The sequence below is a fragment of the Bos mutus genome, chromosome X, assembly GCF_027580195.1.
Source record: "Bos mutus isolate GX-2022 chromosome X, NWIPB_WYAK_1.1, whole genome shotgun sequence".
Taxonomy (NCBI): Eukaryota; Metazoa; Chordata; class Mammalia; order Artiodactyla; family Bovidae; genus Bos; species Bos mutus.
In genome coordinates, this window is record NC_091646.1 from 118943254 (window position 1) to 118970631 (window position 27378).

The 27378-nt window shown below is 42.5% G+C and overlaps 1 protein-coding gene across 1 annotated transcript in view; it reads right to left on the minus strand.

The window, feature by feature from the left end:
- Positions 1–438: 438 nt before the first annotated feature.
- Positions 439–27378, minus strand: part of PTCHD1 (patched domain containing 1) — a 53823-nt gene continuing 26883 nt past the window's right edge. The window contains exons 2-3 of the mRNA XM_070366034.1: positions 14304–14964; positions 439–2408 (exon numbers count right to left, since the gene is read on the minus strand). Of these exons, the coding sequence (XP_070222135.1) occupies positions 754–2408; positions 14304–14964 (2316 nt within the window). The 3' untranslated portion in view covers positions 439–753. The remainder of the gene's footprint in view (positions 2409–14303; positions 14965–27378) is intronic.

The following is a 27378-nucleotide window of genomic DNA, read 5'->3' on the forward strand; positions in this document are numbered from 1 at the left end:
ACAAAATATTCCAAAATAGACTGGCCTTAACTTTGCATTACTGAAGCTGTCACTGGTTTAAAGGTATATTGACCAAATCATACAAACATTAAAAGTGTATTGATGGTGGGTGCGTGGGAGGGGGTATGATAAATTAACTCTCGACAAGAAAACTGCCTCACCCGGGTGACTTTAGAGTTGACTCAGTTTCAGCCCATGGGTGATGGCCATTCCACTGCGTGTCAGTTTCTGAGGTTCTGGCTGCTTTTGCTGGCCAGAACTTTCACAAGCATCTCCTTGGGGTGTTGGGGAGCTAGATGAGATGGTGAAGACCCTAAACCATAGACCCTGCTTGGAGCTACTGCTTTGCAAAAGTTCTGGAAGCCTTATTGTTTGAACAGTGCTCAAAGCTATTTCTGCCTTGGCAGCTGACCTTTCAATCAGAAGGGTTTTGTCACCATACCAGCAACATCTGCAGTGTGAATAAAATAGGATTCTGCTTGCTAATAAGCTTTCTCTTATTTGATCTTAGTTTAAGAGACTATGAGTCTCCTAGGGTGTGTGTGTGTGTGTGTGTGTAAGTAAATTCTCTCTGATGACAACCTTTTGTTTTAAAGGTTGACAATTTCCCCATTTCCCCTGGTCCTTTACTGTTTTTGGCAATGTCTGTTTCTTATCCTTAAAAACCAAAAAACAACTTTAAATGTGTTGCCATGAACATCATCCCTTTGCTCCTGATAAGACCTAGGGTGAAACTGTAACAAGCAGATGCCCTCACACTGTTGTAATCTGGTCAACCACTCGGGTGCTATCGATATCCACCATTTCGACACACTCAATTTCCTCTCGATTTTCAGGATTTTTCTTCTCTTTCCTTTTTTTCTTAGAGGGTGGCAGGAAAGTCAGTATCACAGGTAAAATGGCAAAGCAGTGAAAGAAGGTGACCAACGCTATTAAAAACAAGCACCTGAACAGTGTACAGGTCAGATTTGAAGGCACAGCTGCAAGAGGAATCAGACCAACAAGATAGCATAGGTAACTCTGTAAAATCGCTACCCCATGCACTTCCAGGGCATTTTTTACCCACTTCGTTCTTGTGAAATCCTTGCCCAGAACAAAGGTGGATAAGAGTGGAGCACAGTTGTCAATTGTGTAGTTAATTCCATATATTAAGCATAGCACGGAAATGCAGTCCAGTTGCACTTTCCATAATGTCATGAAACCTATAACTCCAAACTCCACGGACACAACCGTTAGAGTGAGCCAGACGTTAATCAGAGAGTCTGCCACCAGGAATGCCGAGAAGAAGAGCAGGAACAAAGCACTGATGCAGGAGTTGTGCAGGGGTGCTCCCAGGGAGGAGGCGTATCGATCCATGTACACGAAGGACGGGTTGAAGACAATGAACTTCACCTTGGAGGTGACGGAAAGTCTCCTCAGGGTCTCCAGGAGATCATAGAGTTCTTCTCTGTTCGTTTCCATGGTCTTGGCCACCAAGAACATTCTGGAGGCCACTACATCAACCTCATCATTATACTTTTTAGAGAAGATTATGTCCTCTTGAAAATGGGAAAATTGGGGGGCTTTCAGGAAGGAATTTCTCAACATGTCTGTGAAGTTTTTCTTAGGCAAGCCAGTGGACACATTGAGTTTCCGAAGGTAATTTAAGTAGCTCTCAAACCAGGATATTCGCACAAACCCCTTGGTGTATTCTAGCACGTCTTCTTGGACACTAGTGTTCCAGTATTCTATAGACTCGTATATGTAAAATCCAATCACCGGACTGTAGTTGCTAAAGTACTTTTGCTGGGCAGTAGTGTACTCAATGGTTTGTGTCGCCGTCGCTACGATGTTACTAAGGTCTGACCCTTCACTGACCTGCAGATAGCCCATTAAGGCAAAGGAAATATAAATAAGGTAAAAGAGAACTACAAAAGGCTTGACATAGGTGTTGGTTATCCAGTCACAGTAATAGCGTTTGAGGAAACATACCAATAGGTGACTCTCGTAAGTGTTCGCTTCCTCACCATCCGCAGTGTCCTCGCTGAATCTGGCCGTCAGGAGAAACCTGTACCATGCCGGCTTCTCCTGCAATGCCTCCGGCTTTGGGACTTTCCTACAGAAGATACTATGCTGGTAATTGTTTTCTATGTAGCCAGTGAATACCAGGCTGGAACCATAAAACGAGAGTACATAGAGGTAGTTGAAGAAAATTGCGATACAAGAATTGCAGCAGAAAATCCTGGCTGCCTCAATGTTCGTGAAAGGGCTGGCCCCTATGCCGAAGGTGACCAGGTACATGGCAGTGGTGAGAGAAAAGGAGAGCATGGAGTCTGCATAGACTGCTGCAGTTCTCTCTTTAACATGTTGGTCTTCTCTAGTTTTCCTCCAGGAGGATAACATTTCAAAAGTCCCATATAATCCATGACCTGAGGGGGCAGAAAAAGACCAGATCAAAAGTTTAAAATACTAAGGTCTCTAAAGAGGGGAACCGACTTGGTTCTGGGGAACAACTGGGTCAAAGGAAATGTAAACCATCCTAGCGGTGACAGGTCAATGTCAGTGATTTCTCCTGTGGAGACCAGACTTGTGTTTTGGTGAGTCAGACATGTTAAGGGAGAGAGGGCAGAGAGAGGAGCTAAGATCTTCATGCTTCCTTCTGGCTGAAGAAAGCTGGGTGGACTTTAGCCTAAGAGATCTGAGTACACTTGCACCTGTGTCTCTTGGGGCTTATGCACACTGATGGTTTAGGACTGTGGTTGCAGTTTTCAGAGTATTTCGTTGGTGGAACACTCCAGAGAGGATGCCTGGCCACTCAGCATTTGGCTTGTCATCCCCACAAGGCTGGAGGTTAGCACAGCGGAAGGCAGTGGGCAGAGGGGTCTGAGTTAGTGTCTCATCACCTCATTTAAGTTTGGCCAAGTGGAAAGCTTTAGGGAGAAAGAAGTGCTGTATTTAATCTGAGCCTTGACAGGAACTAAATCACAGCCTCTTTTTTTTTCCTTCTTCTCCAAGAATCAATGCAGGATGCAATAAATCTGAGAAACAGAGGGGAACAAAATAAGTAGGGACAAGTTTGTGTGAATAGGAAGGATGGAAGAAGGAACGAGATTCACAGGAACTCTCCCTACAGTGGATAAAAATGAATTCAGGTTGAAGGTTTATGGCTTGTCTCTGGTCTTCAGGGACCTGTCTGCCCCATTTGGGTTGGATGATGTCTCAAGCTAGTGGTGACTGCTGGCTTTTTTACACTACTTGGCAACGGCCTCTGAGGGCCAGGGCCGGATCAGTAACCTCTCTCCCGAACTACTTAATGCCCTTCCTCCTTGGTTAGTATTCCAGTAACCCTGCAACAGCAGACTTACAGTAAGTGCTCCTGTTTGACTTTACTGCCTGCAACTAGATCTAGTTTAACTTCTCTAATCTCTCTTGGTGGGAGCCAGACATTTCCCAGAGGGGCTTCCCTGGGTTTCTAGGCCACTGTAACATTGAACCCCCCAATGTGACCTGTTGTGGCTTTCTCTCAGCCCTGTCTTGGCACTGGGATCTGCAGATCTCATTTTCTGCTTCTCTGCCTTGGCATATTCAATCCCATTATTGAGGATAATAAAATCTTTACCCTGTGGTACAATCGTCTTGTTTTTAAAAAGGAATTTAAAATCTCCAGCCAAGCGTAATGCTGAGTGAAGTGAGTCACTGTGCTCTTGTGTGTACAATAACTGAGCGCTCGTCTGCCCTCGTGCCCAGGCTGGTATTTATATACTTATTGTGAAGTCTTGGCCTCAAACCCGCACACCCATTTCACAGTCATGATATAAGCCTGTTTCCTCAGAGGAATTTGGCATTTATCTTAATTTACTGGGCATCATTTTACAGCCACTTTTAGAGGTCAGGTCAAGACTGTCAATTTGATAACTGGCACCATGACCCCTATTAAAGTGAAGACACCTAAACTCCCTAGACAAGAAGTAAAAAGTCCACTCGTTGACTGGCATACTGTTTTTAATTATGTTTTAGATAGTTAACATCTAGTCTTAAGAGGGAAAACTATTTATTAAGTTTGTTTCCACTGGGTTCTCTGGAAGGATCAGCCAACCTTTGATTAAAATAACTGATCCCTTGAAATGAGGGTAAAGAAAGTACCTCTGAGGCACCTGCCCCCTGGGGAAACAGTACTGACCATTTCATCTGGGGCCAGGGAGAATAAATTCTGATAGGCAAACACACTTTAGAGTTTCACTGAAAAGGCAAATGGAATCGTATAAGTGTTTTCTTTCTAGAAAGAAAAAGAATTTTTAAAACAAGGCTTTGGTGCTGAGTCATCAAATATGGTAAGAAAATAAAGATGCATAAAGCAGGATTAGAATTACTGGTATGGTAGGATTTAAATTAAATCAGTTTTGCAGCCCTTTTTACAATGGGTGTATTTTATAATGACATTATCTGACCCTGACTCTTGTTGGAAAATACAATAAGAATTCCTTTATTACCTTGGTATTGAATAATCTTAGAAGCTAATTGAGAAAAGGATTTTGAATTAACAGAGCTATTAGGTAAAAAGAGTAAGACCTCTGAGGGTCCTGAGTGAAAATAATCAAACTCAAGGAATGTGGAAGTAGGCTGTTAGAGTGTCTCTTGAGTTCTGTTGCTGCATTTTTTTTGAATATTGCTACAAAATTTTAATATTATAGCAAAAAATTCAATACAATATTAAAAGAATATCATACCATATCAAAGATGTTTATATCGGGAAATCTCCTAATCAGTTGACTTTATTTTTTTTACCTTTTTGTTTCGTATTGGAGTGTAACTGATTAACAGTGTTGTGATAGTTTCAGGTGAACGGCAAGGGGACTCAGCCACATGGCTGCTGCATCTTAAATGCCTTGTCCTTCTGAGTTTGATCCCTTTCATTGCACATGACACGTTCTTGGTTCTGGGGGCAGTTCCAGAAGATTCAGATTTTACTCATAGGGGCTTTTGGAAACTCTGCTTCTCCTTCATTCCTCTCAGGGCTGTGCCTGCATGACTTATAGAGGCCAGAAGAGGAGGCCCTGAGAAAGAATCTGTTTTACCTGATCATTCAGCCTTTGTTGGTAGTTGTTGTTGGCCCCGTGCCGAGGCCCGCACCATTACTTCTGATAGGCCAGACTCTTGTTTCTCAAGCACACCTTCCCACTAGCAGATGCCTATACCCTCAACTCCAAATTCCAGTTGTGCATTGTCTTTAGAGAACTCTTTGGATTTCAGGGACAACTGGTAATACTTTATCTGGGCCTCCTCACTGAAGCTCAGTCAGTCAAGGGGGGAGGGCATACCAACATGGCTGCCAGTGCCTCCCAGGGAAGAATAGCTTGGAGTGCCTAGCTAGCACCAGACCTGATTCACAGCTGGGGCACTTATGTTGAAGAGGTTAGCCTGTTACTGTAATGGAAAGCTCAACTGTGGGGCTCCCGTTCTCTGGCCTGGACTCCAGGGAGACATGTTCCATAAGCTGTAAGACTTGAAGAATGCCCTGTTCCCCAAGAAGGCCTGCTCTGTCTGTCACCACAGCTGAATTCCCTTTGGTTTGACCTTCACGGGATTCTTTTAAATGCAACCTCCTGTGCAATAGTTGTCGATTGAAGCCACTTCCCTTCACTCCGGGGAGTGGGACAAAGAAGGGAGATGGGGAGGGAGGGCAGAGACATCCAGGTAAGAGGATCTCACAGAGACTTAACTCCTTCACAATGTTTCCTGCAGCCAGCCCTGGGCTTCATTTTTATATCCATGTCAGAAACTGGGCCAGTGAAAACCAAGGAAAGGCAGGGAGGAAAGATTTGAGGAGATTCTGTTCCTCTCCACTTTCTTCTCTCAGCAGCTGCCTCCCAGCACCCAGGGACCCTCCTCTCTTTTGGTCACTACTTAAAGCTGAATTGTTGCCAGAGGGAACTGTTAAACCACACATACTGATGCTATCAAATTCTGAAGGTAAAGAAGACTTGAAAGCATTCAGTTAGTCTTTGAAAAGCACATTCAAGATGTTTGTTTCTGTTTTCGTTCAGTGCATGTCTGTAGAGTTAAATGCATATGAACACATGTCTATCAGTGTGCGTCAAGACATAAACATACCAGTCTAAGTTCTAATTATTCATGAGTGACTGCTTTCTGGCAGCACAGGCTTTTAGCCAGGCCCTGGGATAAGGACAGTAGAGCTCTTCACTGGTGTTCAGACACAGTTTGTACTACGAATGCAATTTAAATTTTATTAGCAGTAGACTTTGGGATTTTCATCTAGTAAAATCAAATACTAAAGGGTTTAGGCTAATCAGTTTTCTTCTTTTCCAAATAATTTTCTATCTTTTTGTGCAGTTACCTTTCAGATTTTGGAGGCAATGAAAAGACAGCACAGATGATAAATAATACTAATGGTGGAAAATCCTCCAATCATTTAGAGTGAGTTTCAGGAATATTCACAAATTAAATAAAATCTCACTCTTACCCAGACTCTTTTCTGGGACCTGACTGAAGCCTTCAGGATTGTTTACAATCCACTGACCAAGGAATTGACAAATGAATAGTGTAGAGTTAACCTAACTTTACCCAGTAAGATACACATCTGGAAAGTTATTCATAAAGTCAATGATATTTTTAATGTATTTAATGGTTTTGCTATCAGAGGCAATCTGGGTGATTTGTTTATTTTTATTTTTTGTCAATGAATATCATAGGCAAATCAATCTACTTGGTACACTGGGATTTTGTAAGGCAGATTTTTCTTGAGGCCCAGAACCTCCTGCCTTCTCCAGCACACAGAGCCACAGCACAGAGGCTAATGCCTTTGGGCTCTCCTCGTATTTTAATCCTTTAATCCTAGCAGGATTTCCTCATCCTGAGTTCCTACAAGTAAGGAATAACTGTGAAGATGGGGAGGGGAAATGGGATGGCTTTGAGTTTCAATGTGAAAACATTTAATATCAGGAGATAATAAAGCCATTTATAGCATGCCTGGGCAGTGCCAGATTTCCTATATGAAAATAAAATTACTACATTCTTCTAGAAAATCCATAGAGTATAATGAATGCATGAGCAAAATCTGCTTAAAACATATTTTATTCTTAGACAAGCTCCACTAAGTAGCTCATGTTTATAAAAAGCTTTTCCTTCCATGACATCCACATAAATTCATGGTTTTTTTTTGAAAAGAAATTTAAAGTGTGTATGTGTCTGGCTTGAGTAACATTTGTTTTTAGAGAGAAGTTCATTAATTGGGTTACATTTACACTTTTCCTGTTATAAACATTTACTTTCTGTGCTGAGTTGTTTGGTTTATCACAGCCTGTTTTGTCTCACAGTTAAGAGTGAGAGTAAAGGTGTACTTTGCTTAAGCTAAGACAGATGCTCACATCAGGGCGAATACATACAGCTAAACTCCTTCTACTAGAGGCTTGTCACATTTTGGTAATTCTAATCACAGCATTGTGTTTTAATCTGAGAAATGATTTCCTTCGCTCAAGAGCTGCAAATAAAAGTCCAAGAAATGAATAGCTGTTTTGTGTTTAAAGATAAAGTATTTACATACTCTGTGTGTATGTGTGCGTGCACACACACGCACTATATAAAATCAGTGTGCACAACTGAAGCTCATAATATATGCTACGGTCATTGTGTGATATCTCTTCATACAGAAGACATATGTAGTATTTATATATGTGGCATATCTTATTCAAATACATTTTATATATTTATATATAAAATGTGTGAATATATACTGTATAATACAGAGAGAAATGTACTGTATTTCTCTTCAAACATTCAAACAATATGTATACATAATATGTTATAAACACATAAAATATATATATACAACATGAACTTATTACATAATATATCACATTACATATAATATAGGTAATGTGATATATAATATATATTATACACCCAGATTATACACACACACACACACACACACAGATATATATACACAAAATGACTAGTAGGTTGATGTGCAATTTATTTTACTGGTGAGGAAGAGAAATGTTAGTGTTGTTGCACCAGTCAGTGCAGAGAAGGGGCTAGAATCCCTCCCTTAGGTTCCATCTACATTTTGATTCATGGCTGGTGAAATAGTCTAGGTGAAATGCAGGGTTTCCTTGACAATGACTATGAATCTGCTTGCATCATGAACTACTGCAAATCCATCTGGTCAACACTACCTGGCCCCAGCAATGACTTTCGGAGATGTTAATCCAAATGCAACAACCAACTAGGTGTCCCTCCTTCTGTTTTTTTTTTTTTTTTTAAACCAGCTCAGTGTCCTTGATTTCAGCTGCCATACCTTCATGGAATTGGCCACCCCTTATTCCCTAGACTAGCTGGCAAAACCATCCAGAGGATTCCCAGGAGACCTGGGTCAGAGACGAATACCTTTGCATTCCTCTGCCTGATTGTTCTCTGCCTCCCTGGACCTGTGCCCCTAGTCCCATTCTTGCCATCCTTTGTGGTTAAGGATAGACCAATAAAACATGTCTGATCCATCCCCTCAGACCTATTTCTCCCAATCCACCTTGCATTGTAGTATGACTGGTGGAAGATAAGAATAAAAAGATGAGAACTAGACACAAAATAACACAGTATCCTTTTAAATTAGTCCCACAGTGATCATAGAGCATTACAAAAAGGATATTCAGGGACAAAAACACTTTGAAAATAGTATATGGAATTACTCTCTTATTTCAAATCAGATGTAAGCAACAATGGGAACAACAAAACACCTATAAATCAGTTTTTTTTTTCTAGACACCGTGGAGCCTGTTAGTAATTTATACCTAAGCAGAGTATTTCCACAGCATTCTTAACATACTTTTACTCCTCATGTAGACTGTCATACTGTTGCAAGTAATGAACGTATACCATAATGTAGGAGGTTGAATCATAAGAAATGACTGCTTTTGGAGATCAAAAATAGCCACATATTGGCACCAATTTCGTAGGTGAAGACTGGTTGAATATTGACAATTTTGTATTTGCTTTGAACTTTATTATTATCTGGCTGATTTATTCCCCCACATTTCTCATGACTTTAGTCATCAGGCAAGCACAACTTTGCAAGTTTGCTTAAATTTAGAGCCAAGATAATTAAGAGTTCCAGTTTCTTGGAACTAAATTTCTTGCACTGGACCTTTTACCTCTTTGTAAGCCTGAGCTCCGTATACTTCATCACATTCCAGTTGGCAGCAAATAAAAACAATTTCTCAGAGAACTGAACCTTATCTTCTGGTTTCTGTTAAATACAGATAATCTTAGGATGTATACCTGAAGGAAGCCAAATGTCCTTGCTATTGGTCTCTTCCTAGCATTTAATCACATCCTTGCTTCTTTCCTATCCTTGAATTTGAATGGCCTGGCTGGATAATTTAGAAGGAAGAGGGAACCTTGGATCTGACATTAGACCTTCTCAAAATCCCAAACATTTTAAAGGACTTGAAGAACATTTTTCTTGAAGAATATTTTTCATCTCATCTGATCTTTGAGGCTCTTATATCTTAATAAATGCAAAGCTACCCTTATAAATTAGATTGCCACATATAAACTAATATTCAAAATACCTTTCACCACGACTTCAATTTTCCCCTTTTAGCTGTACAGAATGTACATGAAACACCAAACCTACCAGATGAAGAAGGAAGAAACCTTCCTTCTGTTCCCTTCTATATTCCCCAACATTCCATTCCTTTGCTGATTTGTGTCTGATCAGCAAAGCTGTGGAAATATTAAGCCTGTAAGGAGAGCTGGCATGTACAAAACCTGTGCCAATTTCTTAAATCATACCCAACTGCCGGGCAATGTTGTAAATCCTCATCCTTTAAAGGAAATTCCATAATGGATTAACATGATGAGTGTCAAATGTTTACAAATGGCAGTTCAAGTACCTCGATGCCTGGTGTTAATATGGTTTGGAAAGAAAGGATATTACTTTACACACAAAGGGTGTGGATGAAATAAGCTCCTCTCCAAAGTATAATAACTAAAAAATGTCAATGAGCATTTATGATACTGTAGACCTTTAAGAATTTCAGCTCTAAATAAACTGATCTGACTCATGAACAGGGGTTTTGGCAGAAGTAGGGCTGTCTAATATGCCTGACACTGATTAAAAACATTCTAAATCCTGATGTATCTATGCTTACATCATTGCCCAAATGATTCATCTGTGTAGGATATATTCTTATTGCCAGAGATGTCACGTATCCTCTTGGCTACAAACACACAGTCACATCCCATTATGGTGAACTCTCAGAGTTTATCCAAATCCTTTCCTATTCTGGAATTTTGTCAGGTTAATACGGTTTGACACACGTGGTCTTAAAATTTTCCATTCTAAATCTGCTGCCATTTTGGCATTTGGCTGGGTCTGGCCTTAAGTGACCGGCATCACACTGAGAATGTTTAGTTTGTTGAATTTTAAGTCTATAATTGTGTATCACATTATAGACCTATTGTCGGCCAAGGAAATTTCGTCTGGAAAGGACTAAGAGATTTTTTTCTAAGACACCTTTCCTTCTAAAAGAAGCCATATATTTTTTAGTTTTATTTGACTGTATATTAATACCACAGAAAATCAAGAAGTTTTGCTTAAATCTTCTTAGTTTAAGCATAACCATTTGATGCTATAGACGGGCAAATTTAGAAACTGGACAAGTTTAGTGAGTCACACACTGCAAAACCCTTAGCACCGCATTTCTTCTTGGTCATTTGAAATATTTATTGGCATTTTAGGACTGGTTATCAAAAAAACAGAATTAAACATTGGTCCTGAACACAACATTTATGAACGTGCTCTTGCTTAGATTTCATTTTACAATCAAATCTGAGAACGATGAGTTTATCTGAGAAATACAGAAGGGCAGCCATCCTAAATCCAGGTGCTGCTGGCTTTACGAGCGTATTAAGCATCCATTACGTGGTGCAAAGTATTTATTGCAAATGGGCCTCAGCTACTAAAACACGTCGCTTCCTTTCATGTTGTGACTAAGTAATTTGAGATCTCTTTGAGCTGAAAATGTACAGAAAGGTTGTCTACTGACTGTCAGCAGGGAAAACTGCCATCAAATCAATGCATGTGACATTCCTCACAAATTACAAACAAGGGTTTTTTGGGCACTGCAGCGCTTGGTCTCTTTCGCTACAGATGCTAGGTTTTTCTGAGTTGAATTCATGTGAAATTCACTGATACTAGGTCTTGGTGGAGTTGTGGCACTACTCTTTATGAATTTGTCTTTTAAAAATGCTCCCTGGCTAACAGCATCTTTCCATCTCTTCTATCCCTCCCCATACCAGTACTGTCTGGTGTATTCCTTTTTGCATTGAGTTTTGCTTACAATATTTAAAACTTCTTTAAAAAGGACAAAAATCAATTTTAAGAGATTTGAAATACTGTGATTTCTTTTACTTAATAAAATTCAAGATGTTTTGAATATTTAATTTCATTTTTACTTACAATGAAATATTTTTAGTGAAATTAATGGGAAGAAGTTTTGAATGTTACTGTTGTGTTTTGCTTAAAAATTAATTTTAAGGTGGTGCACTGGGATGACCCAGAGGGATGGTGTGGGGAGGGAGGAGGGAGGAGGGTTCAGGATGGGGAACACAAGTATGCCTGTGGCGGATTCATTTTGATATTTGGCAAAACTAATACAATTATGTAAAGTTTAAAAATAAAATAAAATTTAAAAAAAATTAATTTTAAGAAGCTCTAAATATTGTAGTTTTACTGAATGCAATTAGTTTTTAGGAAGTTTTAAATATTGTACCCTTCTTTGAGCTCATGATACTTACTTAAGAGTGTCAAAAACCAGGAATGATATTTCTTTTTCTAGCCCTAACATCTTTTTTCCTCACTTAAGAACCTGTCTCCCTTCAGTTTCCTGTGAACCCTTATCCCTGTTTATCTTCCTCCCACAGAAACAATCACAGCAAAAAAACATTGTATTTTTAAAATGAAAAGCTAAAAAAAAAAAAAAAACAACACCCCAAGCATGTGACTAATCATGAGCAAAACATCTTAATTTAAATCTTGACTCAACCCTCCGTGGAGGCTCCTCACAGCAACTCCTTACTCAGGCTGCAAGGAACTGCCCTGTATTCCACCATTGACCCACATCATCTTGAGGTTATTTTAAAGAGGCAAGTTATGCTGCCATCTTAGCAGACTGAGTTCAGGAGGAAGTATAGCAGCCTCCTCCTCTGCTGTGTTCAGCAGAGATGAGTAAACCGATCTGGTAAATTCACAGCTCTCTCAGTCTCCACACAGTGCCCCACTTTTCCACAAAAGCTACTAGTATATGTTTATTGCTTGGGTCTCAGGTCCTGCAGCTGCTGCTGCTGCTGCTAAGTCACTTCAGTCGTGTCCAACTCTGTGCGACCCCATAGATGGCAGCCCACCAGGCTCCGCCATCCTTGGGATTCTCCGGGCAAAGAACACTGAAGTGGGTTGCCATTTCCTTCTCCAATGCATGAAAATGAAAAGTGAAAGTGGAGTCGCTCAGTTGTGTCAGACTCTTAGTGACCCCATGGACTGCAGCCTACCAGGCTCCTCCATCCATGGGATTTTCCAGGCAAGAGTACTGGAGTGGGTTGCCATTGCCTTCTCTGCAGTTCCTGCAGAGCATGGAGTAAAAGTGAAAGTGAAAGTCGCTCTTTGTTGTGTCCAACTCTTTGTGACCCCATGGACTGCAGCCTGCCAGGCTTCTCCATCCATGGAATTCTCCAGGCCAGAATATTGGAATGGGTAGCCATTCCCTTCTTGAGGGAATCTTCCCAACCCAGGGATCAAACCCAGGTTTCCTGCATTGCAGGCTGATTCTTTACTGGCTGAGCCACCAGGGAAGCCCAAGAATACTGGAGTGGGTAGCCTATCCCTTCTCCAGGAGATCTTCCCGACCCAGGGATTGAACCAAGGTCTCCTGCATTGCAGGCGAATTCTTTACCAGTTGAGCTACCAGAGAAGAGCATGGAGGGCAGCACATAATTCTGTGGCCCCACCAGCCCCTGCATATTATCATTTAACCATCATGCAGCTAAGATGGCCTGAGTAAATTCCTTTTTTTCCTACTACCTCTAAACAGGGCATCAGGCATACTAATGAACTCAATCACAGTTATTTCTCAGCCAGTGAGAAATGCCACTTCATTTGTCATGTCAGTATCTGATTCCAAATGACATTTTAATTTTGCTAAAGGAATTGATGAGAAGTTGCCAAAGAAGAGGGAGAAGCTAAGTGTTTGGGTCCTTGGCTCATGAGAAACTCGGTACCAGGCTTGCTGGACCTCTGCCATCATCAATATCAGATGGACAGAGCAACTGACGTTATATTATGAGCACTATGGCTTTACATATACCAGAATCTCCATGAGGAAATTTCTGCAGCCCCCAAGAGACTACATAATAGGATTCATTTTAAAATATTCTCCTGAGTTCATAGCAAAGACAAGAAAAAGTTACCTTCCTATTTATGTCTCACTTGTTGCCTTCAGAGTTCTTGTCTACTGACCATATCCTTCCGTGTGATGTTCGCGTCCACCCTGCCCACTGGATAGGGAAACCATGGGCTGGTGGACACTGTTGGTGCCCCACTCGTGGCCCTCCAAGCCCTCATTCTTGAGCTCACAGAAGCCTTCTTACTCCAAACACTGGTAACCTGAGAGATTTCTCCAGCTTCATGAATGTGATCAGTCTTCCCCGGGAAGTGCTGGGGAGTTAATGACCCAGGGGAGAACCCTCAGTGAATCATACAGAGGGTTTCTGGGTCCATACTGCAGCTTAAAGAGTCATCACCCCTCAAGGACACCTCTGAGGTCTCTCGAAGGTCCCCGGTGGGACTGAACCACAGATGCCCACAGTGGTAACCTGCTGATTAACATAACCCTGGATTGTCTTCCTTCCCTGTCTCATGTCCCTGCTTCCAGGTTGTGGTCTCCCAGGCTAACCTCCCCAATAAACTATTTGTATCCAGATCCTTGTCTCAGGGTCTGCTCCTGGGGAAGCCCGACCTAAAACACTGGTGCACAGAGATTAATATCTGCTGAATTTAAATTAATATCTACAGCTACTTCATGGAGGGCCAGGGCTAGAAGGCAGGGCTTTGGGCTTCCAGCATATCAACCAGATACGGTTACTTCTTGAGACCCAGCACCACCTTACAGAATTGGTCTCAGGGCTTCTGGACTAAAAGAAGATGCTATAAATGAAACAAAATTGTTAGACAGCTGCTCTTGGCCTTTCAGGAACCCTGTCACCACCATAAGAAGAAGGAAATAGAAGGGAAAAAAAAGGACAGTAATTACCTAGCATGACGAAAGGGACTCCCAGGAAGGTGGAATTGTATTTCCCACCAGTCAGATTGATGATCCCAGCCGCGGTGAGGGTGGCGAGGCTTATGGTCACCAGCCCAAGCAGGCCCAGCCAGGGTTTGCTGCGGACGCAGTCTTGCATGGAGCAGCAGAGGATGGCCATGGTGACCACCAGGATCAGGCTGGTGACCAGGTAACGTTCCGATACACGGCTGGTCTTCTGGAAGTCTTCCCTCAGCGAGGAGGATGTGTAAGGGTACATTTTGACTTTGCTGTTAGATTTCTGGAACAGTCGGACAGTGTCACAGAAGCTGGACTCCCACCTCTCCGCCACCATGTCATTGAGACTGTTGATGGACTGCAGGTAGTAGGTGAGCTGGACGGCCTCTGCGGATTTCACTCGATCCTTGCTGTGCACAGTGACGCCTCCCAGCTGGTGCCCATTATAAACTGCCCTCCCGTCTTTTAAGTGAGTGATCGGGTACGTGATAGCAAAATTGGTCCGGTTGGTGGCCCGAGCATTCTTTAGCTCCTCTAGGACATGCACGATGTCGTCCACAATGCAAGTCTTATCGTTATTCAGGATACAGATGTGAGCAAATGTGTAATTAAATCCAGGCCTTGGAACCTGGATCCTGGTTACAGCAGCATGCAACTATGGGGAAAAAAATGAAAGTCAGTGTTGATGACCAAAAATAAGACATTCCTAACTGACAGCTCTGTGGATCCAAAGGTCTCTATTTTTTTGTAGGGGAAGGGAAAGGGAGTCACTCATGCCATCTCCAAGCTAAAGAGTTCAAATGAAATGTTAGGACCTTACATCAGAACTGAGTAGTAAGGATGTAGGACACCCATCTGACTCGAGGGCCTCCTAGCGTGGTCCCTGGACCAGCAGCATCAGCACCACCTGGGGACTTGTCAGAAACGAAAATTCCCAGGCCCCATCTCAGACCTGGTAAGTCACACTCTTTGGGGTGGGGCCTAGGAATCTGGGTTTTCACAAACCCTCCAAGGGAGGCCGATACAGCTAAAGTTGGATGTTGTGTTCTTTAAGTGTGATTCAGTGGGTCTGTAACTATCTGAGAATCTCAACAGGTCTACCATTCAGTCTCCTCCTTCAAAATATAATGGCAAAAGTGAACTAAAGCACAAGTCCAAGCACAGAGGTCCTATGTAGGCCCATCCCTTGTGGCTGATTTGGAGGGCAGTGAAGTGATTTCCCCATTCGGTGCAATCACTCTGAGGCATATAAGACAAGCAGTTCACCTTGAGGATCCTTAGTCCTGCTTCTACAGGAAGGGGGCTGTAGCTGCAGAGGTTGGCTGGGGTACAGGGCAGTTGTGCTAAGGAAGTGCAGGAGGATTTATTCTCTGAAGCTTGCCCTAAGTCAAATTTGCCATGCCCTGGTTCTGTATGCCTGTGATCCAGGTGCCCATGGGAATACAGACACTCATGTAACATCACCTACTACATACCCGACACAGTTCCATGCCCTTCATACAGATTATGTCATTTAATCCTTACAAGAAACTGCAGTAGGTACAAGTACCCACCTTGTGTTACAAATGAGGAAACTAAGGCACAGACAGGCCAAGTCACCTGCCCAAAGTCACACAGAGCTGGGCTGTCCCAGGCAGTCTGGCTCCAGCACTTGTCCTCCTAGCTCCTCACCAGACACCTCCAGGTTGGCAATGCCAACAGCTGGATAAATCCTGATTTGGGGCTTTCACCACCCCACCCCTAAGAAATTACAAGTGCTCCATCAAGTTCAGATATGTAAGAACATGTGTATTCTGTGGTCTAAGGTGAGAAAGTAAGGCCTTCTCCCTGTGAAATGAGGCCAGTTTCCAAAATGAGGCCAGTGGTGGCCATATGAATTACATGAGCACACCTAGGACTGTGCAGAGCATAGAGCACTCTCCTGAGTAGAGCTGGCCACTGTTCCACACCTGGTGAGTGGAGAACACTCCCCACAGAAAGGGAATGAAAGTCTCACACCCAGACTTGCCATACTGGTGCTGCACCATTGTGATTCATAACCTTCTGAGTGTCTCCATGACCCCGATAGATTTGCTTTGAAATCTGCTGTAGCTGGTTTATTTGCTAAGACATTTTGCTGTGCATGCCTGTGCCAGGATGAATGGGATATTGATTATGGTTTTAGAAAATGTCTGAGGGGCACCAGCTGTCAAAGTCCTTTAGTTTGTGCAGAGCATGAGTTGTTAATCCTAATTCTCAGTGGCTCCTCCCTCACATCTCCTCATAGGCCACAACCCTGAGGTTCAGGAAACACTTCACTGTATTACATTTGGCTGAAATATTCTGAGTCCTTTCCAACACACACACACTCACACACACATGCAGAGTTGATGTCCCAGAGATACCTAGGAGACTGTTTTCACCAAACTCTAACCATATGCTAAATTTTTGTTTTGATGCTTTGGGATTGATGAGGAGCAGAATGACTCGAATGGTTTTAAACATTGAGTGTGTTTAGACACACCAAGAGTGTGTTCTAAGCTTGGTCCAGTGAGTTTTGATTAAAAGAACTCCTAACTAAAAAAGAAAATTCCAAAATATGAAAGGTTACTGTGGAGGAGGGAAGAACCAAGAGGAGTTTAGTGACAAGAGAGAGTTAAAAGAAAGACTTTGGGGGAAAGATTCAGAATAGGCTAGAAAAGGAGTGGTATTGAAAGCATGCATATGTGTAATATTTAGTGCATTGTTTGTTCCCATGAACGGTCTAATAAATCTCCCTTGGAGTGATTACTAAATATGTCAAGAGAAAAAGATTGCCAAATAAGATGGTGTTAAGCCACAGGGCTGAACCCAATTATAGCAAGGGGATATTTTCCATCCATTCTCTGATGCGACCATGCCACGCTGAGTGGGGAGTTGTAAACCATTTAGTGATCTGGCAGCCCTGTAGATCTACTGCTGGGACCCTTGAGACCACAGACCAAAGAAAGCAGACATGCTGTTAACCCCTGTACCACCAGCACATAGGAGGGAGGCTTGGAAAGTGAGAACCTCAGTGAAGTTAGAGAGGGGAGGTTTCTTAACTCTCAGTACCAGAGCTGCTGTGGGATTCACCTGCTTTGAATTTCTGAAGGTCAGGTGGGTAGAACATGTGTCACTCTCGCTTCTCAGTGGCAGGGAGATGCTGGGTGACAAAGCAGCCAGAGATGGGGTATTTGCTGAAGCCACCCACCTGGCAGGGGGAGTCTGCATGATTCTCCTGGGGGTAAAAGGGGAGTGGATAGTGAGCGGCTTGGGAAAGGAGAGTGGAGATTCCCTCCTGGGACTTCTGGAGTGGGTGTGGCTCTTCAGGGAGCCATGGGCAGACACACTGCACATGCTACTTGGACTTCTTCCTGTATAGCGTTTTAGAATGCCCAGATTTACTTTCCTAAAGGAGCCCCACTCAGGACAGCAGACACATTAGTAGATGATCTTAGTCCATTTACAGGGGAAAATGGAAACCAGAGATCACAGCTATGTGTTGTCGTCATTGGTCTATACTTACTTTAAATTTCTGTACTGGAAAAGAAAAGCAAGATGAAAATGATGACAAGTTAGTTTACAGTGACTTCATCTTAGCCTTTAAATAAATTTTTGCTCTTAGGGGCAGAAGGGGGAAAGAAAGATAGGAAAACATCAAAGTGTGATAGTGAAATGGTTACCAACACACCTCAGTCTACAGAATGGACAGTCTCAATTGCTGCAAGCTTATTATTAGTTACAGACCCTTGGAAAAGAAAAGGAGAGGGAAACATCGTGAAGTAATAGTCCTGACCCTTAATATAGTCTGGATCTGTCATGTGGCTCAACATAGAATCCATGTTTCTATAACTCTATGGATTTTTAGATTATTCACTCAACACACATTCAATAAGTACTCATCAAATCTACTGTATTGTCAATAATAGGATAAATTCCATGAATTTAGGGTGCTCACACTTACATATGGAAAATCACATAAAAGATCTGGTGTCCAAAACAAGGGAATGATCCTAACAGTAGACAATGCTGAGCACTCTAGCAAAGCATAATCCAGTGTCAGTCTTGATCACAATATGTTTATTGTATTTGCTGCCAAAGAGGCCAGTGTTTGTACATGTGTGTGCTCAGTTGCATCTGACTCTTGTGATCCTATGAACTGTAGCCCACTGGGCTCCTCTGTCCATGGGATTTCCCAGGGAAGAATAGTGGAGTGGGTTGCCATTTTCTTCTTCAGGGGATCTTCCCAACCCAGGGTCAAACCCATATATACTGCATTTGCAGGCGGATTCTTTAGCACTGAGCCACCTGGGAAGCCCCTCAAAGAGGCCAGACTGAATGTTAAATTGAGATTCATTCTAAGGCTCTGTTTAAATTGTTATATTCTTTGCTCTCATTACCCTTCAGGTTAAGAATGATGATAGTAATAGTAACTAGTCTGCTTAGTACTCTCTATACAGTTTTCAATTTTATTCAATACAAGACCCTATGGAAATGGTTAAATCATTATTTCCATGTTATAATTGGAACAACTGAGGCCTAGAGAATCTAGACCAGGACAGCTTTAGAACTTCAGTAAGGATGAAGAGGATGTGGAGAAGAATGAAGAATTGTCTGCCCACCTGGTTTATGTGACCAGCCTTGATGTGACTGAGCTGTGGGGCAGCTGCACCTGGGTTTATGGGGTCCATTGAGAGAGACCAGAAATAATCCAAAGAGCCAACTTCATGTTTAGGCAGCAACGGAACATGCTGATGTGAACAAGTAATGAAGGATGGGTTTGAACTTACTGACTTTGCTTATTCTCCATCCAGCCTCTTCAGTTGCCAAAGAAAACTTTTAAAACAGACTTACCAAGCAAAGAGACTGTGGGGCATAATGGAATTCAGTAATAAGTTTTGAGTTGAAATCTGGCTTTTGCTGCTGAGATAGGAATGTCAGAGACCCTAGGAATGTCACTCTACTTCATATCTCAGATTTTTCAGTAAAAAACGGAGGTTGGTCCCACTAATCTCTGAGGACAGACCATTTGGTTCTAACATGACATAATTCTAAGATGAGTGACATCCACAAAGTATACAATCAGATCCTCAGCAAGAGAAAGTTAACTCCATAAATATCAATTTGAGATTTATTACAGCTGCTTGAAGTACGCTTTTTCAACACACTGAAGTACTTTTTAGGTCAATGACAGATCTGATAGTAGATGAAACCCAGAAAGAAAACCACATGGTAGGGAAAAATAGGTTTACTGGAGAGAAAAAAAAACAAAAAGATTCCCTCCTCTGAGTGATTTCCCGGGCTGGGGAGGCACTCACTCTTATAATCCCCTTCTGCCAGAGTCTGGGACAAAGCCAGTGTGGGCTGCTGGGCACGACAGGCCAGAGTCTCATTTCCTCTCTGCCTCTCCTTGGCACAGGCAGATCTTCCTCAGAAGACAGCAGGGGCACCTTGTCGAGGAGAGTACAGAGGGATCCAGGAGGAAGTGTCTGCTCCTGAGTGGTAATTAACATAGGAAAAATACCTGTGGGTTCAGAAGAGCTCTTCCAACACCTTCCAGCTTTTTTTGTATTTGTTTCATGTTGAAAAGGGGGGACAGATAAAGGTGGAAGGCCATCCTGCCAGGCAGGGCAATTAACACCCTCTGCTATCCCCCAGAAAGCTCAGCTGCATTGAGGCTGTGAGGAGGGTGCAGGTCCCCAGGGGTATCAGTCTGGTGACACCACCTTTATGGGCTGCCTTCCTTTCCCTATCTTACCTTGCCGCTCCCTCCTTTTGCTACTCCCAAATAAGCTGCTCATGGGAAAACAGTTGAAAAGGGGAAATTGTTGGTTTGCTTGTCTAACCTAACCTACATTATTTGCCCCCAAATACTTCCTTCGAAGTGACACGAGATCAAAACTGCTTCAGAATGCTTTCAAAGAATATCAAGATTTCACCCCTAAGTGAAGCGTTTTATTCACTGAACCCCTCCAGATTCCATGCCTTGATCAGGGTTGATATTCTGCCCCTGTTGAGGGGGTAGGAACAGACTGGCAAGGTGTTCTCCCCCAGGACACAAGAAAACACCTTGAAGTGGATGGGTCTGGTCGCTGCAGTTCATCAATTACGCTAGTTCCCTCGGTGTTCTGTTCTGTAGCTGCATGATCTCACTCTCACCCACTCTCTTTCCTCTTCTTTTAATAGAAATGCATTACATCAGAACATCAGTTGCAAGTTGGGGATTGTTACTGTGATTCATTTGTAGTGCAGCCAAAAGCAAGTTAGTCATCCCTTAATAAGTGAACAGAAATATCATTCTGCCTTTGAAACATAACATGTTCAGAGGATACCGAATTTAAGCTGTGGATATAGCTAAACAAATGACTGTCTATCCACACGCTTCCTCTACCCATGTGTGCCCGCTGTCATGCTGACCTGCTCCAGTGACAGGAGACAAATGGTCACCTTTGTCAGTACTGCAGAGCCAGTGCAGGTCTGAAAGAGTGGAATGTTTGTGTTTTTCTCCTTGTTTTACCAGGGGGTAAACACTGTACTGTGGGTACTGACACTTTTAAAAGCCCCACATTATAATTCCCTGAACAGGTTGTTTTGTCTTTGCAGCTCTGACTGGAAAGACACTGTAGCTCTGGATTTGAAGCAAATAAATCTGAGATTTTCAAAACAAAATATAGTCATGACAAAGGAAAAGACAACTGCAATATCTCATTGTGACTTTTGCCTGACTCCACGTTGCTCTGGATGAGAAAGAATATGATGAACCACAGGTTCAATACTCTCTTTTTTCCCCATAGCCTGGGAAGAAATTTGATTTGTTCTTGACTATTAAAATTCCTTGATAGGAAGAATCCTGGAAATCTCTAAAGTTAAACTTTCTGATTAGAGTGGTTATTTTTGAATCCTGCTGTTCTTACTTGACTTTCATGGTCAAGCTTAAACTCTGCTTGAGCAAGTTTGTGGGTCATGAGTTTTGCTAGGTAACTCTAAGAGAACAGGGCGCTCTCAGAAATCGGAGAATGTTAACGCTGATTGGCTAAGAGGCAAAGAGAAGTCCCAAAGAGCCAAATGCCTGGGGAACTGGCAACAACAGTATTAGGATTTGGTCAGGAGATCACAAATAACTATGCAAGGGACAGGAAAACAAAAAGAACACCAAGGACGTCTAGGTATGGAGAACAACTGTGAACCTAAGTGGAAAAACCACTGGATTGGGAATCAGAAGAATTCCATTTGGGTTCGTCCCTGTTCTGGGTTGGGGACCATGAGTTAGAGATAAATAAAAAATGAACTTTTGAAAACATATACCGTGCCACTTTGCTGCCCTCAATTCTCCAGTGATTCCTCATCATGCTGAGAGCAAAAATCCAAGTCCCGACTGTAGCCAGCAAGATGAGGCATTGCCCTGGGTGATTTCTCCGGATTCGTATCTCATGGTGCCCTAGTTATATGGCCTTTGTCATAACTCTGCCTGGAACATCTTTCTTTTACTTCCCTCCTCAAATTTAATCATCTTCTCTGACCTCAGCCTGAATTAAAAAAAAAAAAATGTCCCTGGCCATCACTATCTTGGCTTAAGTTTTTCATGACACCTGTTATGATATGGCATTCCATGATGCACCTCTTTGTTTCTTTTTTCTGCTCTCCCCACTAGAATCGGTGTTTTACCATGCTGGAGTGTTTATCTCTTTGGTGCACTTCTACCTTTCTATTATGTAGGATAGTTCCTGGAACGTATACTCAATAGTTATATAGTATACACGTGACTATAATAATCTTGTGAGTGAGTAGATTTTAGTCTGTCTCATGGTCATGATGAGGGTCCATGAGGTGATAGATCTTCATGCATTCTGTAAACTCCGGAGGGCCACACACATGTAGTTATTCTTCAGCAGGGAAGCATGGAGTGGTGAGTGTCTTCTAGCTGTCCAGATACAACCCTAAAATTGATTCCCAGTTTTCCTGGAGCTTGTGATATTTCCTGTGATTTGACATCTTGTGCTTTAGTGGGAAGGACATGAGGTCAGAAAACCACCAGTTCAAACCCTGTCTATTGTTCTAGCTATGAGACCATAGCCAACACAGATAGCTGCCCTGTCTCCTTACCATTTCAGTGCACACCAGCCCTCTTTCCAGCCTGATGTGGAAATAATGAGGTATTAACATACTGTCCCAATCCCAAGAGGCCTAGATTGATGACTAAAAACAGTTTGTGTATAAATAGCCCAGCTCCCTTGTCCCCAAGGTGGGTTGACTCTGTGGCATATGTTCCTCATTGGCTCCTGGAGTTTCCCAGTGGGATTGGGCTCCAGTTGCCCACAGAGCCACCAGCTGGACAGTGTCCCCATAACTCACTTCTTCCCTTCCCTGTCTTACGTGGCCATTCTCTGACCAGAGCTTCACAAAGTTGTATTCCAAGATACTACTCACATCAATTTCTTGACTCTGCGACAACTTTGGGGATAACCCAAACTAAGCTTCAGGCATTTAATTCAGTTTCATTATCTGTAAAGGGGGGATAAACCTGATCTTATAGGATCATTGTGAAGATCAAATGTGATAACATATAAAAGGTGTCTGATCTAGCATTCAATATTGGGTTAAACCATATGAAGTTGCCACTTCTGTAGGTAAAAGAGTGGGTCAGTGTTGGCAATTTTATGTGGCTCACTAACCTTCAGTGAGGGTCTGTTCTTTCCCTGTTCTAGCCCCTCCTCCTTTCCAAAAGTCCTGTCAGAACCAGAGCTCCCTGTGGGGTAGGGGGAACAGATTTATATTTTGTTTCCAAGGGCTAGTTTGGTGGTCGCGGACAGGCTTTTAGGAAAAAGACAACAGTTCTGGGTAGAATATCAACTCATTCCCTTTTACAAGGGAGTGATGCTTGCAGATATTGTGGCCATGAGTCCCTGCATGCAAGTGCAATGCATGCTTTTAGCAGATTTTTCTTAAGAGAAAAAATGCCACATAACCCACACCCTTGAAATATTTGAAACTGCAGATAATTAATAACAACATTAAATCTACAAAATGATGAGCAAGTGTCTCCATCAGATGAGATCTTTGACAATTGTTTTTCTCCTTCAAAGGATTCACTGTTTCTAAGGGGCACGGAGCAAGGAAGAAGTTCCACCTATGACATGGTGATGGCACTCCTGAATGGTGGACTGGAGTGAGTACTTGATTTAGTTCATAAAAGAGTGTGCTACTTGATAGCAGTTTTTCTTCCTGAAATGTTTTTTCTCTGTCTTCCAATCTGCTGACCTTACAAAGCTACTGACCTTAAAAGTCACAGGGGTGTTTCAGCTGCTACCTTCCTTTTTGGGATCTGAAAAGAGGTCCTACAGAGCAAATGGTTGATGCCATGACAGTTTCTATGATTCAGCTTGCCAGGGCTTTGACCTTTCTGGGAGGTGTGAATGTTGGTGGCCTAGTGTGGGTGCAATTGCCAGCCGTGACTCTTAGTAGATGTGGGATCCTGAACACTAAGCTGTTAGTAGCTCTTTCTGTGCCTCAGCTTCCTCATCAGTAAAATGGGGTCAGTCACAGGACCCATCTCCTTATGGTTGCTAGAGGATAAGTGAGAAACTGAATATAAACTACTCAATTTGGTCTCTGACACACAAGTGGTACCCAGTAGAGGTTTGTTAGCAAAAATGAAAATGAGCCAGCGAAAAACCCCTTTTCTATCCTCTGGTTTGACTTGTCTCCCTTAATATTTTTCTTTAACGCATAGAACTTTCTCAGTTGTTCTTGAAAAGTTGGCCAAAACGTTCATTCAGTTACTGAATATATTGTTCAATTAAGTTCTTGGTGAACACAAAAAAATGTCTTTTATTTTTATTTAAAACCAAAGGAACTTTTTGGCCAACCCAATATAGTCAATGAAATGTATAGGTGACAGATTTTTGCTTACATCTGTACTGAGAGACTAAAGAGTAAACAGGGTTAATAGTACATCAGTACAAATATCTTAAGAGAAGACCTGGATGGTACATGTTTATAAGTTAGCACTCCCTAATTCCAGATAAGCTCCCAGCCTAAAACCACTCAACCTTTTCCATGTTAGCTCCCAGTTAGATTACCATGAGCATCCGACTAGGCTCTATGGCGGGTGGGCAAAAGAAGGAACCTAAAAGGTGTTAATTGCCTGCAAAGGGTTGGGCTTTGTAAGAGGTCACTGTTATACTGCATTTACAGGTGAGGAAACTGAGCCTCAAGGAACTTATGTAACTTGCTCACAGTCACACATTTAGTAAGGCTTCCTAGGTGGTTTAGTGGTAAAGAATCCGCCTGCCAATGCAGGAGACACAGGATCGGGAAGATCCTCTGGTGAAGGGAATGGCAACCCACTCCAGTATTGTTGCCTGGAAAATGCCATGGACAGAGGACCCATGGATTGGCAGGCTATAGTCCAGGAGTCACAAAGAGTTGGACATGATTGAGCACACATGCACACATTTAGTAAGAGGATCAGCCCAGATTGAAATCCTGGGCTCAGAAGATTGTCCCCTCATGGGAGTTCTTTTGACAGTGTCAAGACTTTGCCCCTCATATCTCTGCTTTGACCATTTGAATATTGATAAACCTGTTTGGTGGTATTAGGCCTAAGCACAGTCAAGCCACAGGATGACATGGTTAGCAGCAGCTATGAATTAAAAGTGGTGATGATGTAACAAAGTCAAGGGGTCAAACGTGACTGAGCACCAGGATCCCAATGTTTACTGACCAGTGAGGCCCAGCGAATGCCAGGTATCTGTGACAGAGACCTCAGAGGGAAGCCACATTCTTGGTCCCAGTTACAGGCACATTGCCCTGAGCTGGAGATGAGCACCACAGGTGTATGATGAAACAAGCATCTCATCAGTCCAGATAGCATCCTTTGCATCCTGTATGTTTTCTGTGTGACCCCACCCCTACCCCATACACACACACACACACAGGAAAAAGAAAAAAAAAATGTATTACAGGACATATTTGTGGAAAGAGCTGGCAATTTGGGGATTTATTGCAAAACATCAGGTTGCAGCTGGGGGTTCCTACAGGATTTGGGTATCATCCCTCCCCAAAGGCAGTTTAACATCAGAATATAAATGCTCCGTGAGGGCAGGGACTCTGTTTCTCTCCATCCTGTCTCCCTGGCACATAGAGGAAGCCAAGCAAAGCCATGCCACCTGAGCCTTCAATGTTTGTTCCTTCTTGATGATTTATATTTTCTCTGGTGACATTGAATGATACTTCATTTGTACCCAAAGGCTACTGTGCTACATGCATATCATTTCCATCTTAAATAAACAGATGACATTGAATTTAATCCTGTCACTTACACACTGCAGACAAATGGCTGACCTCATTAGACAAATGGATATGGTTAGACTATAATCTACAAAATACAAACGCAGAGAAACAATTTAGGTAGGAGAGATTGGGTTCTGAAATAATTATGTGTTATGCTTAAATTATAGAGTAGTTTGAAGTTTTTCTAGTGTTTTTGTTTGTTGGATTTCTTTTTTTGGAGAGGGAAAAGTTTTTTTAAAACACAGAAAAGTTTAGAGACTAATATAAAAAACTCCCATGTACCTATATCTAGTGTCATGTCTGTTCGAAGATTCTGCCTGCTGTTAATGCTGTCCATGGGTAGGGTGACCATATAATTTATCATGCAAACTGGAACACTTTTGAGAGTGCAAGACAGGGGCAGTAATTTCATAGCAACACCAGGCACAGAGTGGGATCATCGTAAGCAAAGCAGAATGTTCTCCCTACTTGTGCAGTCTCAGAGGATGTGAGCATTGATGTTACCTCATCTATTTATGCCTCACAGTGGCTGTAAAACGGCAGTCCTTTGGTTTTTTGTTTTGGCTCTGTTGGGTCTTCATTGTGGTGCATGAGTCCTTCATTGAAGCACGTAGGCTTCTCATTGCAGTGGCTTCTCTTGTTGCAGAGCACAGGCTCTAGAGTGCGTGGGTTCAGGAGGTGTAGCATGCAGGTAGAGTTGCCCTGCAGCATGTGGGATTTTAGTTCCCTGATAAGGGATCGAACCCATTTTCCCTGCATTGGAAAGCAGATTCTTAACCACTGGACCTCAAGGGAAGTACTGAGATGGCAGTCCTTTGGTTTGCAGACCCATCACTGCTGATGGAACCTGGACTGTTGCATGTGATGCCATCCTGTCATCAGACAGGCCTCTGGGAATCTGGAGAAACTCCTTCTGTCTCTTAACTACTTCCAATCACACCTCCCTTCCCAGCGTTGCAACTTCCTTCCATGCACATCAAGGCTCTGATGTTTTACAAGATTCAGCTCTCATGTAGCCCAGCTCTTTTCACTACTGCAGAGGCAGAGTGCATCCACAGCACCCTTAGAACATTCCATCCACCTGCCCTGAGCACACTGACCTTGCTGGAATCCACAGAGCGCTTCCCCTTGGTTGTCTCAGTGACATGTGGCTTCATCCAGCCAGGAGCAGAGGTTGCTTTTACATCCAAAGGTGTCACTCTGGGTGATTCTATCTTGATGTAATATGCCAACAGTGGCTCACAGACTTGGCTGATAAAGTTCCTTAAAGGCTCCCAGATGTGAAGTCTGTGATGACTCTCAGGCAGGTGGCAGGTGGGAGGCCAGAGAATTTTTGCTTTTTGGGAGTTAGAGGTCATAGATAGAAAGTCTTAGGCATTTGATCACCAATTAGAGCAGTGGGCCATCTACTCAACAGGTACTAAGTCTCCACACTATGCTGGACATTAATATAAGCCCTGGGGAGGTAAAGAATATTATGATGTAGTTTTACCCTCAATAAACTTAGAGTCTAGTGGAAGGACTTTATAGATAGATTCTCAGAATTGGTTAGGAGAATGAAGTGTTAAAATTCTGTGATAGGAGTAGCCAAAGGATGTAACAGGGGTACAGGGAGTCTAACATGTTGGGGTGTGTGTATTTGTTTGTGTGTAGCCATGGTGGGGGGATGGTCAATGAAATACAAATATGGAGAGGAGATGGGCCAGATGATGAAGGATCTTCCCATTCAACCATTTAATGCATATGTTTTAGTCACTGTTAGTAAATCTTACATCAA